Here is a 14,994-nt window from a genome sequence, read left to right as displayed (position 1 = left end):
TGAATCATGGAATCTTCCCCGAGCATTGCGCCACACGCCAGACAGTCTTCAATTCTTCACACACAACTGACAGTCACACTTTGATGACATGAGGGCCTACATGTCTGGACAGGTGGGTATAACAGCCACCCATAACTGAATCATGGGTTTCTGAGAAGTGTTAGTGACTTTTGGCGCACCAAAGCATGACATGAGACAATTGATTAGTGTCAATCATAACATGATAACTGTGTATATTTAAAGATGAATCCTCTACATCCACTCATGTTTCAGGGTTGTGCAAACTTCTAGCAATGGTGTAGTCTGACACACGAGAGAGCACTGTACAGCAGCTGTGATTCATCCAAAGTGAATACTGTGCCAGGTCACGTGCAATGTAATGTGTTCACGAGAGTAAGAGGGAAAGTTCAGATCATTCATCACTTGTTTTGCTGCGAGTAACGAACAAATGTTAATTCCATTACATTTTATTTATCGTATCAAATCATAACAAGAGTTATCTCAAGACACTTTACTGAGAGTAGGTCTAGACCACACTCTGTAACTTACAAAGACCCGACAACTCCAGTAATTCCCCCCAAGAGCAAGCATGTAGTGCAAAAGTGGCAAGGAAAAAAATCCCTTTTAGGGAGAAACCTCGGGTGGTGAGGAAAACTTCCTTTTGTGGAGAAACCTGGGACAGACCCAGGCTCATGGTAGGCGGTGTCTGATGGTGCCGGTTTGGGGTGTGTTGAACAGTGGCAATTATAGTCACAATAAAGATAATTGACCTATGACTAGAAATAGTAGTTGTAATAGTTCATGGTGTAGCACTGCAGGGCGTTACAAGATGTAGCAGGACATTGCGGGGCAAGATCACGGTGACAGATGCAACCATGATTTAGGTGCTACCCAAATCCTCTGAAAACTGTGGAGTAAAAAAAACACAAGGACTCTGGGGAATAAGCTCCCCAGAGATGAGTTAGTAACAAGCATTTCTGGGACATGGATGCACACAGATGGAAAGGGAGAGGAGAGAGGGGCTCAGTGTGTTAAAGGAAAGAAGTCCCCCGGCAGTCTAAAACTATAACAGCATAACTATGAGCTGGTCCAAAGCAAACCGGAGCCAGTTCTATAAGGGTTGTTAGATGAATCTGACGAACATGAAGTGAAGCAGAGAAGAGAAGGGGTGCCGTGTCTGCAGAGATACACCCTCCCCCGCCGGGCAGTAGTATGTTTTCATTATTGTGTCATTTTACCCAACAAGTAATTACCCCTCACAAGTCATGACTACTATATTTGTTTAGTTTGCCCCAGAATTTTGAAATTCTATTTAGTGGGTTGTATGAATGATTTAATGATCTTTCAAAACCTCAAACTCCAATCGCCTTCCAAAATTTTGCATTTGCCCCTTATGTAAGAAAAAGGGAAGTGTGTTGTGATCACACACAATAAAATGGAAAATTCTATGTTGTGTAGTTTTAGTGTTATTCATTTATTTGATTAAAGCTGCACTGATACATATTTTAATATCTACAATGGATTGAATGACTACATGAACCCCTAGTGATGAACCCACAAATTATCTAGTTTCCATAGACTGTAAATATTAACAGTCTATACTAACTTCCCATGAATGTACAAAGTGTTTAGCCATTTCCATTGAATTGTTTTTATTTTAAGGCCCACAACTTAACTGTTTTGATTCACTCTCATTAGCTTCTTTCAGCAGCAGATAAACTGAGTATGCGCTGCTTTCCCAGCACTAAATGACAGACACACAAAGTTAACAATCACATGGGGGAACATAATGGACCGTTCAGTGGCTGAAGAGCCAAATATTTACCTCGGGAGTTGGCTCAAAGGAAATGGAGCTTAAGGGAGAATGAATATTGGACTTAGATGTGTCAGGAGAATTTTCACTTGATGTTTGAATAGATAATACTACATTCCCTGAAACATTTTGGGTTGAGGCGATACTGTGTGAGCGTTGTCTTAACAGTTAGTCCCCCAACCAGCCAAAAGAAATCAATAAATGCTCCTTTAACTACAATCCAAAATAAAGTTCTGCTGGGTTGATCAGATTCACTTCAAACTTTTTTGTGAACATACAATAGATGCACTGAAGGGGAAGTACATGTTAAACATTTGCACCACACATATAAATTAGCATGATATTAACATTTGTTTTCCTTCTTCATAGGCTTCACAGTTAAAATCGTTCTTAAAGGCATCATAAATTAGCCCTTTTGCCTTTGATATTATGTTTAGTTACAGTTTTACTTGCAGCTAATTGAATTGATGTCAATTGCATTGTTTTTTTGCATTTTGTTTTGAGATGGCACAACTATTTTTAATACATATCTAATATATTCCTGAAACATTTCTATTGTATTTTCTTTCAACAAACTATAGACGTGTAAAAAATTGAAAAACAATTGAGAACCTCTGGTTCAAATTGTTCATCAGTTAAAGTGCTGCCCCAGGCATCTTAGTCATTCACTGGTAGCATTGTGGAGGAAATTACTACAATAATTGACATTTCATTGTACCAGTATGGGTCTGTTACGTAAAAGTAAAAGTTCCTGTAAATTACTTTCCAAGGGAAGCAACAGTTTTACTGAAACCAACCTAAGACAGTGATGATGCTTTTTAGACGTTACCAGCAGACTCATGGTGACTAACAGGGACGATGTGATGCCATACTGAGGACAGTCCAGACCATTTGACCCCAGAGTATGGTGTAATTTTAGTGGGGCCTTTATTTCAAGCAGATGTTTCCCTCCTGTCCCTGAGGACGAATTTGCTAATGTTGATTCATTGTCTCACATTGTCACCAATAAAATCAAAATAGCTGTACAGATGAATGGAAAACGGTGGGAATTACCCCTGGATTGTGGCTAGGATGGATCAAAACAAAGCGGGAAAAAAAGAGGGGGCGGACATGCAGCGGAGGGATGGATAGTCGAAAAAGGCTATGCGTTGGTCAGGTCATGTGGGATGTGTGCTGGCAACAGGGCAGCGGAGGTGGGTGTCAGAGGATGTGGGTCACTGCCACAGCACCCACCAGTTACCGCAATGAGACCCTCCGTCTTGCCGGGCACTTCCTTTTGAGAATATTCCCGGCATTGCATGTCTGTAATTAAGGGGAAGGAGGTTCAGGCCATTCCTGAGCCCCTTTTGGAGTTTGTAGTGGGTAAAGTACACAGGGGGCTGCTTACATTGCACTTCTTTGACAAATCTGCCTTCTTTCAACAAATTAAAACCAAATGTTGATACAATAATCCAGATTTCAACTAGCGAGTAAAACCTTGTTCTAAAGCGAGAGTTGCAGTGTGGGAAATAGCTCAGAATGGTCATGCTGTGAGGTCATTTGAAATATTCCCAGGAGCCGGGGACTCGGCTGCGATCTGAACAGAGCCACACCGCATTAGTCAACATCGGTGCAGAGGAAGCCGACTGCTTGAACGGGGGCCGCAGGCTTTGCCCCGAAGAAGGCATCTGCTGTTCCTATGACGCTTTTGGTAAACTGTAGAAAGAGACAAAATCCTTATTCTACTGATTATGGATGTGTCACTTCCTTTCATGTGTCCTAATATCTGTCCAACAACTGTGTTGTTGTGGCTTTTACGTCTTTTGTATCCAATAACTTCCACCCTGCTAATAGTGAGTCACACTGGCTTGCAAAATGTCTAACAATTTGGGAATTTTCCTTATCTAACTGACGACATCCTCTGCTCTCACTCTCTCTTCCTGCCAGTTTTTACACAGGCATCAAGTAACCCAACAGAGACCTGTGGAAAAGCAACCAGGCAAAAATGCTTAACTATGGAAAAGAGTGGAAATATTTGTTGGAGTAACCAGAAGACTGACAGTCGGTGGCCAAATATGATGTCAAGGAGCGAGGCAGCCACAGCAGATACAGTCATCTCGCTCCCTCTCTTCAGTCCTCTTCATTATTCATCATAAGTTCTAATCATCAAACACGCTATGCCCTTATTATGATCCCTCGCTTCGAAGCCAGAATCAACACAAGAGGCCACAAAACCCAAAACTCTTGAGATCCTTAGTTTCCTGAGGTGGTGCTGCAGTGGGGAACTTTCCAACAACAGAGCCATCTATTTTTTTGCATGAGTAAGGGATGAGAAACAACTAAAGAATTTGACTATAGCATAATGTTTCTTTCACAGAAGAGCAGAGGGGTTGGGTTGCTCACGCTTGAGGGAATCGCTGCCAGATTGAATCTATTAAGTTTAAGGCGATGATGTCACTTCTCTCCACTACTGTGCTCATACTTCACTCCTACTTTCTTGGTAATTTCATCTGTTACAAACAGTGTTTTAATAGTTACTGAAACTGATTGTGCGTGCGTAATTACTTTCACTGAATTAAAACCACAAAAACTGTGCGGCGTGGGCTGACCATTACTCTGTAGGACCCATGTCAGTATTTTCTCAACTATGACTCATTATTAGCATAAATGTTTAAAGTGGCTGTAATCAATTTTAATCTAAAAAATGTATCAAATTATAATGTGGCAGCAATGTGACAAAAGGTGAGGGATTGCTCATAGTGATGAATTTGCAAAGAATTATTACCTGAATCTGCAGCTTTCCTTGGTTTTACAGAGCTTTAAAGAGCTCATTGTTTAGTTGTCTGTCGGGCACACAACTTTACTGTTTCACTCCCACCGTTTTCAGCTGCTGTTAAAAAACTGCACTGCTACCTGCTCAGCACCAAACAGCAGACATACACAGTTGCCAACAAGTTAGGGAACATTGGGGAGACAGATGGTAGGTAGAGACCAAACACAGAGCTTAAAGAGTGAACATTGGACTTAAATACACTGTGTGAACACGAACAAGACTCCAAATGAATGATGATGTTGCTCTGTAACTGCTAGGTGTGTAAATACACTGTTTGCTAACAAGTTTGCCATATCAACTTAAAATGTGATTATATGTAATTATTATGTTTTACAGCTTGTTTTTGTTGTTGCTAAGTTTTCAGAACAATCCGTTGTTGCAGGTTTAAGGTGTGTATTACATTACAAACAATTGAGGAAATTTAAAAAAGGGCATAACTCTGCAGAAATGTGGGAACTTTGTCCAATTTGTAGTGTCACCACAGGTGTGGTATGATACTGTGTATGGTTACTGTTACTACAGACAGTGTGACCTAAGGTTGGAGTTCAGTTGGAGGTCAGTTAAGAGCCATCACCCTCACAGCTACTAGTTAAACTTATATTAAATAAATTATTAGAGAGACTTGAGAAGATTGATACCGCTTTGATGTCCATGTAATAAATGAAAGCTACCACAAGCTGCCGGTAATCTTTGGTTTGGGGTGGTGGACTATGTCTTGCCTCTGAAGAGTTGCCAAGCAACCAGCACAGCCTCTGGGAAACAGTCTGACACATACCGCCCCCCCTCCCCACACACACCTCAAAAACAAAAAAACAAACAGCAATTAGTTGTTTTTACACTTTGTTTTTTGCACAGATGAAAAACACAAAATGCTTTGTGTTGAAAAGTGAGCTTCAGAGATGCTGGTTGGCATATTTTGTTACGTTTCGACAGAGCTGGGCTAGCTGTTTCCGGGCCTTTGCATCTCTCACTCTTTTGGAGTCTCTGTGCTGTCACTGCAGCCGGGGAAAGACTTTAACAGCACTGTAGCAACCCTTTCCACCTATACTTTCTGACATCACAACCGCACGAAACTTCTGACGGCTTGTTCAAAGGCGCCGTTTCTTAATCCAGGCTGTGTGCTCTTCTCTGTGGAATGAGCTTTTTACTACTTTCACTGTATTTATATATTCAGTATTTATATAGCACCTTGGCATGCTTTATGATAATAATACAAGACATGGGAATTTTACTTCTTACAATTTGGACCAAGAATTTCCAAAATTGTCAAAGTATTTCTTAAACTTTACTGTTAAAGTTCATGCCTTCCAGAAAATTAAACCACCATTACTTTAGCTCCATCATCAGGCCAAAATTACCTCAAGTACACACACACGCACACACACACAGACACACGCACACACACACACACACACACAAACAAATCTACACCCATGAAGTTTTCCATGAATTTCACTGAGCACACCCATGCTCCCCAGAGGATCCATTATTATAATATGGTGATGTTGGAATGGCAAAACCACAAAATAGCTGTCTAATGTATGTTTCTGAATGCAAGCACAAAGATAGTAAGATAAGGAAATACCTCACACACAATTACATAACGTCCAATGTTTTCTAAGTTGATTTCAGGTTTTTTCTTCTTTGCCGATGGTCAAGTGATAAGTTCAGTTGATGTTAGATAAAGCTAAATCTTGTTATAATTGGAGCTTCTAGATGTGGGTGAAGTTCAAGGTTAAAAGTTGAAACGGGAAACACAAATAGAGAAGTGTGTGTGTCTGCGTGCGAGCGTGTGCGTGCTGTATTAAAGGATTTTGTGTGTATCGCACACAGTCATCCACTTCTTCATGCGACGATATTGTGAAAGAAGGTGACGGGATGTGAAAACGTTTGGAGCCCCTGCTCCGCAGGGCTGCTGCAGCTCACTGGCTGAAGCCCCCAGCGGGGGAGGAGTCTGCCGCCAATCTACACTAATAAAACCCGGTTGCTCCTGACGGTAGTGGAAAACAGATTTGGAAGAGGAAGTCTCTGTGTCTGACTGCAGTCTTCAACAGGAATGAACTCCCTCCCATTCCTTGTGCATCTCATATTCTGACCGTCTGTAATTCACTTCAGATTGCAGGGGGAATTTCTGATTGATCTCCTTTAGGCTTGCCGGACTGCTCAGCTGTTCCTTAACGTTTTTTTTTTTTTACCCCCACCTCTTTAAATTTAACAGTTTTCTAAGATGAGTTGGACAGCAAACAGTTTTTTTGTCACTCTGGCCATCCTGTTTCTGTGGCGAGTGGAAGAAATAGCAGAAGCCTGCAGCTGCTCCCCAGTGCATCCTCAGCAGGCGTTTTGCAACTCGGATGTCGGTAAGTTGATTTAGTGAGTAAAATGAATGCATGCAAGGCAGTATTTGGTCAATATATGTTTGAATATAGGTTCCTTTGAGTTATTTGTCACAAATAATCTGTAAATACTTAGAGGGAAACTTCCCCTACTCTTGTGTTTACAATTGCAGGGGGAGGAGGATTGAGAGACAGAAAATTCCATATGGAATTTTCTGTCTCTCAGTCTTTCTTTCCACTGCCCTCCTGTCTTTTTCTTCTTTCTCTCTCTAATCATCTGTTGAAATTCTCTTAGTCTTGATACTGACTTGAAATGTAGCATACTTAATCTCATTTGTAATGATGGAATGTAACCAAATACATTCACTCAAATACTGGATTTAAGTACTAATTCAAGATACTTTACTTGATGTCATTTTGTATTCTACTTCACAACAGTACATCTTGGGGACAAATATTGTACTTTTTACTTAATTACATTTATCTGAAAGCTTTAGTTACTGTTTAGATTACAATTTATCACACCCTTTAGTCCAGTTAAAACCTTGCGCCCCCAGTGTTGATTTTGAATGTTTGTGATAAAGAAGCTGAAGAAGAAGGAAATGTTCCTTTATGTGTTGAGAAAATTCTCCTTCTTCTTAAGCTAAATAAACTATTTATAAATCTTCCTGGATCAGCTGGAAAATGTTATCATCACAAAGCTGAAACAGGGCTGTTTTTCTTTATTTTATTTTTTTTGAGATATATTCGCACAGGGCAACATATGAGGATATTACAGAATATGATGCATTGCTTTAGATAAAGCTACCCAACAGTATATAAAGTAGTTTGAAGCAGCACAACCTTAAACATCGGCAATAAAATGCAACATCATATGTATTAGTAAAACAAAATTTCAAAAAAATTCTTAGATTTCTTACATAAGCACTTGTTCTGGACAGCTGCCTGTTATTGAGGCGGATCAGAGTAACTGTGTGGAGTGTATGTTTCAGAGAAGAAGACAGCACAGACCTAATAGTATCTCATCCTGGTGAGTAAACTATGGATCATGTAGCCTAATGCTCATCGGGATGATGCAAAAAAAAAAGACTGCTGCCATCCTCGACTCAGTGGTTGAGAAGTTTTTGTTGCACTTCCTTAATGACTACTAAATGGCTATTTAATGTGCTCTTTCGCAAAGGTCATGTGGATCCTTTCCCTCTTATTTTTCACCTATTACAAAACACTGCTTGTTGCTGCCTTCACAGGCCTTAAGCTAACGGGAGTCTCCACAGTGAGCAGCTTGTGTAGCTATTTAAATTGGTGGTTTGCTGAGGGTCTTTTTTCTTGCTTGTGAGCTGGCTGAGCGTGTGTGGTATGTATACAGAAGCTGACTTATTCAAAGGTTTCTCTTGACCATTGGATTCCATGGCTCTGGAGGGTGAAGAAACCACATTATCCTGCTGAAGAGTTTACTGTAAAGGAAAGTCTTGATTTTTCTGCAGTTCCTTTTACCCTTTTCGTTGAGATAATTTAAAAAGTTGCCACTTCTCAAATGCAGCCAAGTAGCTCATGGAAGACACTTAGAGAGAGTGAAGAAAGTTAGCTTAGCTTAGGTTTAACTACTATTTGTTACAAATACAACAGTATCAAATGGGATAGGATAAAGGGCACCACCATTACTACTACTACTACTACTACGACTTATAATAATGATAATAGTAGTAGTAGTAGTAGTAGTAGTAGTAGTAATAAAAATAATGATAAAAGTCTTACTTTTGTATTGAAACAGCTGATGACATGATATATATTTTTGTTTTTCTTGAACATTATAGCAAAAACCCTAAATCAAACCTCTTATTTTGACACAATGGGACAATGTCTTACCTTTGGCATGATAATAATATTTTTCTCATGCTCGGGTTGTTTTCCTTTCTCCACAGTACTAAGACAGACCTTTTAAATTCCTTTCTAGATGCAGGCTTTTAATTCTTTGGTCAGGTAGAGGGCATAGGGATTCATCTGGGGAGTGATTTAAACCTAAGGTGCTGATTGAGACTAGTTATTTTCATCAGTAAGGTCAATTCATAACAAGACTTTAACCCCCCTGCTCCTGCTTCAGCACCATGGATAGACCCTCCTACCTAACATAAACCACCACTACCACCACTGGCCAAATGGTTGTTGATGCCAAAACTAGTTAATTTGGGAAGTTATTGGCATGCAAAGTCACACATATGTAGAAAATATTTGGGTTGCCAACTTTGCAAAATTATAAGTGGCTGCGTTGAGCTGGCACATGAAAGTCATTATCGACCATAGCTCTGCGTTTACACCGCAGGCAGCCCCTTCTAACTTCTGGTCTATTAATCTGTAGACAATAATTTGTATGGTGTTTGCATGCTGTTAATGCACAATAAGAGATTGCCTTGAGGAATCCCTACTTACTGTAAGAATGTTTACTGAAGTGAAAGTACTTACTACTACTAGTACGTAGAGTGAGTGCCTAGGAGTCTACGGAAAATTACTCAAAAACATGAGTAGCTTGAAAACTTAGTGTTACAAGTGAAACTCTGAAAAATAAGGAAGAAGAGTCAGTCAAAGTCAGCAGAAATTGCAATTGCAATGTCAGCTTTAAAGATGATATTTTTCGTAAAGTATAGTTGTGGGAGACAAGTTATGATACAGTAATGGAGGCAAAAGTACCAATCATAATGTAAAGTATAAGTAGATTGCAGTGTATAACCTTTCATTTAAAAGTATGATCAAAACAAAGTAACTGGTTAGTTTCCACCTCTGCCCCTAGTTGACCTCAGCTTACTGTATTTTAATAAAGCCTGGCCTATTTCTCTCTTCATATACTGGAGTAGACAAAATATCAGCTATAGTTACAAACAGGTACAGTAGTTCCATATGTCTTGTCAAGACAGAGCAAGAAAAAAAAAGCTTTCCACATAAATGGAAATCAATGCCTTGGGTTCTTGGCTTAGGCAAATGAATCCATGGGCGGTCATATGCTGCACTCATTATGTATTTGCACTTTATTTCACAATTCTCTGTGATTCTAGAGTGTACCACTTTTGTGAACAAGGAAAGCAAATCGTTTGAGTATATGAAAGAGAGCCAGCTTTCTAACACGACTTCTGGTACAATCACAGCCCTGCGCTGCAAACAGAGTTGCCATTAAAACCAGACTGAATGTGTGCATCAATCTGTCCGGCAAGTTCATTTAATGTGCTCTTTGATTCATAATTTTATGCAGAGAAACTCACCTGTTGGGATTTGGGCAGAGAAAGAGTAAACATTCAAAAGTCAAGTAAAAAGTAAAAATGTGATGCCAGAAAGACAAACTATTACAGCACTGATGGAATGAGGATTTAAACAAATTTCATTTTTAAGTATAGTAAATAAAAAGACAATGGTGTGTAAGCCCATGTATGCTTGGAGAGTGTTACCACAGGAGTCAGTTTGAATTTGTAGTTTAGTTTTTTCTTGTTCAAAGTCTTTCCACTTTGTGGCTTGTGGGAAATGGATGTACAGGCCCTGCAATTACATGACATGCATTTGTTTTCTTCTCTTTTTCTCTTTGTTTTCTAAAGCACTCCCATGACCACACTACTTTATACAAAATGATGTGTTTATTGTTTGCGTTACCAGAAAATTAGATGGTTCCCTTAGTCGCCAGCTTTTTGAAACTTATGATTTTATCAAAGGGCTTGGTCAGCCTGTTCCAGAAAACATCTTCATGCCCTGTGAGAATTAGATATCCACTGTAAATCAGTACAGGACATTACGTCTTAATAAGGAAATTAGGAATAGGCATCAGAGCTTGTTTTGGATTTTTTGTATTGGTTATGACTTAACCCTTATGTTGTCCTTGGGTCCATTTTGACCCGTTTTCAGTTTTTTTTTTCTTTCGTCACAAAAATTGGGTTAACATAAAGCGCTGAAAATGTCAACATTAAAAAATATCAAAAAACTTGGGGAAAAAACACCCAAATAAAAGAACCCACTGGCATTGAAAAAGTGACAAAAATGTTTTTTTTTTCATGGTTGACGGGAAGACAACACAAGGGTTAAAGAACTGGAATGTGGATTTTATTCAATATTGAATGGAAGAAAATATCTTTTTAGAATTAGTCTATTTTAAGCATGCTGCATGGAATTTAAAGAGCTTACCCTCTCAAAATTGTGTTTTTTTGTTTTTTACATATTGTGCATATTGTCACCTGCCCTACTTTACACTAGTAGAAGGAGACGTGGTCTGGGTGTTATTCTGCACACTCAGGTAAAGGAGATTACCACTAATCCCCTTTGTAGCCAAAGAAGTTGGAGAGTTGGTTTTTGCTACTCGATCAAAGTGTTGTTTGTGATTTTTAAACTATCTTCATTGTTGTAGAGAATCACTCGGTGCAGTTTGTCGTTCTAAATCATGCCTGCAGTGTACAGCTTGTTTTCCAGTATATCTGCTACTTCACAGCAGCCCTGCAGCATACAGAAACAACACACAGCTTGCATACTCAGTATTTTGCAAATTTTCCTGGCTTCAAGCTAAATCCTCCGCCTCTTGGTTGTGCTCTTTACCTCCTTTTTCTTCCAGTCAACTTGTATGTTTTTGATAGTATTGCTTTGAAGGGCTGTCTTCTGCCTGTACACATACATAAGACACAGGCTACCTCTGCAATGGGACTGCTATTCCTGTCCTGTTCTCTCCTCTGTTCCCCTGCTCTTTAAGGGTTGACTCTTTAGACCCTTAAAAGGAGATATTCTCTAAGCCTCTATTGTCATCGAATTAGGGCACATGGCCCGAAGCTTCATACCTTCGTCATATTAAAAACAAATGAAAAGGCTTAAACGTATTTGGTAAGGAAGTGGGCTGGTGATGGTCTGAGGCACTCAGAAGCCGCCACCTAGAGAGAGAGCAAGGACTTGAACTCTGACTTCAGAGAGAACATTAACACTAACTCTGTCGCTAGTCTCCTCCACTTAACAGCTTGATTTTGATATGATTTTGTAAGTGTAGTAGTCATTTGAATGTGCCGTAATCCATGCATGATGCCAGTAATCCACAGGTATATAGCTATGACTGGCTTATAAATAATAATAAACTCTACGTCAGTACTTGGATTCACATGACAGAGGCAGTGATTGTGAAACATGTAAGTCATCATTTTTTGTTGAGTACTCACAATTTGAGTTTGGGCTTATCTGTGTGGCTCTGATGAAATTTTTCCACTCAAACTGTTAACGTTTTCCCCGTCGAGAGAGAGAGAGAGAGAGAGAGAGAGAGAGAACCTCTATTGAGACAGAGAGACAGACCGGCATAGAGACCCGGGGGGAGGGGGGGAGCATTCGAGTTCAGCTTTTCAGAGATTGCTGACTGGCTTCCTCCTGTGTTGGCCCAGGAGCCTGGGAGCAGGCAGCACACATTCCTCCCTCTGATTGCAGCTGATGAAACACTCATGTTGCCTCTGTCTTCCCAGCACCTGGCACATGCAAACGCCTCAGATCCAAGCCACAGCAATGTGTTGTGGCCGACTCCAGTATACCAAACCTGGGCTAGGCTTAGATCAGATACAGACAGCTCCAGATCCTGTTCACTTTTAACATCACAAAAGTGTTGGAATTTGTAACTTTGCCTTTTAAACAGAATGTTTGTAAATGTGGGTTGTTTTTTTCTCTTTCCAGTTATCAGGGCAAAGGTAGTTGGTGTGCAGTTGGTTGATGTTGGCAATGACATCTATGGAAACCCCATCCAGCGTATCAAGTATGACATCAAACAAATCAAGGTGTGTGGGATAAAGCTATCGTTTTCATGTTTGGGTATACAATTAATTCCCGATATGAATATAAATGTTCTTTTCTTTGTTTGAATTGTCAGATGTTCAAAGGCACCACCAATGTTATCGATGCTATCTACACTGCTCCCAGCTCTGCGGTGTGTGGAGTGACATTGGAGAATAATGGCAAGGAGTATCTTATCACAGGTACAACTTTGACCACTTTACAAATCACACATTATAAAAAACACAACAAATTAAATTAGTTTTCATGTCATTTAATGCACTTTCCTTTCTCTACAGGCAAACTGGAGGCTGACGGGACAATGCATATCACACTGTGTGACTTCATTGAGCCCTGGGAGGCCATGAGTGCCACCCAGAAGAAGAGCCTGACTCAGCGCTATGAAATGGGCTGTGATTGCAAGGTAGAAAAGTTAATGCATACACAATAGTTAAAGTAGAATTATCCGCTGTTGAAGTACCAAAAACAAAAATAATCTTGAAAATTGCATTGTTTGTTGTAAATTTAATCCCCAACTGGTTCTCTTCTCCTAACCTAAGATCACCCGCTGCACCTCCATACCCTGCATGATCAGCGGCCCGGCAGAGTGCCTGTGGACTGACTGGGTGATTGAGAAGACAGTCAATGGAGGACAGGCCAAAGACTTTGCTTGTATCAAGAGGAGTGATGACTCTTGTGCCTGGTACAGAGGGGCAGCACAACCTAAAAGGGATTTCCTGGACATCGAAGACCCTTAACTCCACCACTGTCCAGTAGTCTGAGGATGTCTTAGATACTAAGATACAAATACCAAAAATACAAAGAAATAAACAAGTCAAATTCTTATTTTGTATTAGCCATAATGTGTGTGCCCTGTGGTGAGATTGTTTTTATTTGCAGGATTTACTATGTTTTTTTTTAATCAAGCACTTTTAGACACTTCCACCCCTAAATCCAAAGCACTTCCTCATAAACCACTTCTCTCAGCTATTAATTTACCTTTTGAACCAAAGGTATTGTTTAGAGTGAACTATAATTCTATAATGCAAGACATACACAAATATAACTCAAAGTGTAACAATTCTGTGAATCTGTGTGTTCATGAATAACATTAGCTGGCAATCGGGGCCTTGATTTGTGACAGCAGAGCTACCCGGGAACTGGTGGCACCTGTTGCCCGTCCTGCATAAGATTATTTCTTGTGCTAAGCATGCAAAACTCTTCCCCTCTGTTTTTTTTTAAAGGTGTGGCAAACCTGTTTCACTAAAGCACAATCAGTGCTTTTGCTATTTGTTTTCTTTAAAAAATTCCCGAATAGACAAGAAAGCACTTTGAACACAATTGTCACAGCAGTCATATTTTGTCTCCTATGAAAAATGTCTGAAAAAAGGATTGAATCCTCCATTTTTGTATTTTTTTTATATTACTGCTCTTCTCTTTATAATGCTTAAGTGTCAGAACATATTTTATTTAAGGTTATATGATCCACCATATTCTATTGAACATTTTTTTGTGACTATAGTGACAACATTGGTATTGTATAAAGAGAAGACCAACTATTTGAACAGTTTTATAAAAATACACACAATTTATGTTCAGGTCAAATTGTAAGCCTAAATGTTAACTGTCAGACTGGCTCGACCTTTAGGACAGTGGGTTAAAGAACATATTGTAACCAATCATCCATTTACGCTACATGCAGAGCCTTTGATATGATATATGACTTAAATAATTAATATGAGAGTGTAAAAAGATTCCTTATTTGAAACTGTAGTCAAGTATGATGTCTTGTGCTGGTTTCACATGAGACTTTTGAGATGATTTTGCATGCCATGTCCAGCTGAAACAATACTGTACATTTGACTATTATATTAAATGCCAAACCCTGTTTTGATGTTTTGTTCTGGTTATTTTCAAGTCGATATTTGCAAATTAACAAAACTCCAGCATTTCGTTTTTATCACTAATTCCAAAGGATTTCAATTCATCAAAGAATCAGAATGGCTTTATTTGCTAGTTGTGTACTTATTATACACCAATTTTGCTTTTAAGTGACAAAACCAGACTCATAGTAGGCCTACTAGGCCTACTTTTGTTCAAGGGATACTGTCATACTGCAGGCAACAGCAAAAACAAAACTTAAGTATAAATTTCAAATTATTGAATCAATGGGCTATTTAATAGACTTAAGACATTGATATTACCCCGATATTATCCTAACTGCTTTGCCACACTTCAACGGCAGTCTGCTGCCACTTAGTGGAGAAAACAGC

General features: G+C 39.4%; 1 protein-coding gene across 1 annotated transcript; it reads left to right on the top strand.

The window, feature by feature from the left end:
• Positions 1-6,613: 6,613 nt before the first annotated feature.
• Positions 6,614-14,609, top strand: LOC116707453 (metalloproteinase inhibitor 2). Its single transcript, XM_032544793.1, has 5 exons — positions 6,614-6,982; positions 12,626-12,726; positions 12,819-12,924; positions 13,021-13,145; positions 13,282-14,609. Exons 1-5 carry the CDS (start codon positions 6,853-6,855, stop codon positions 13,477-13,479), a joined length of 660 nt encoding a protein of 219 aa, XP_032400684.1. The 5' UTR covers positions 6,614-6,852; the 3' UTR covers positions 13,480-14,609.
• The last annotated feature ends 385 nt before the right edge of the window (positions 14,610-14,994 follow it).

Source organism: Etheostoma spectabile, chromosome 19 (assembly GCF_008692095.1).
Source record: "Etheostoma spectabile isolate EspeVRDwgs_2016 chromosome 19, UIUC_Espe_1.0, whole genome shotgun sequence".
Taxonomy (NCBI): Eukaryota; Metazoa; Chordata; class Actinopteri; order Perciformes; family Percidae; genus Etheostoma; species Etheostoma spectabile.
The sequence above is the reverse complement of the archived record's forward strand: the minus strand, read 5'-3'. Positions and strand labels throughout refer to the sequence as shown.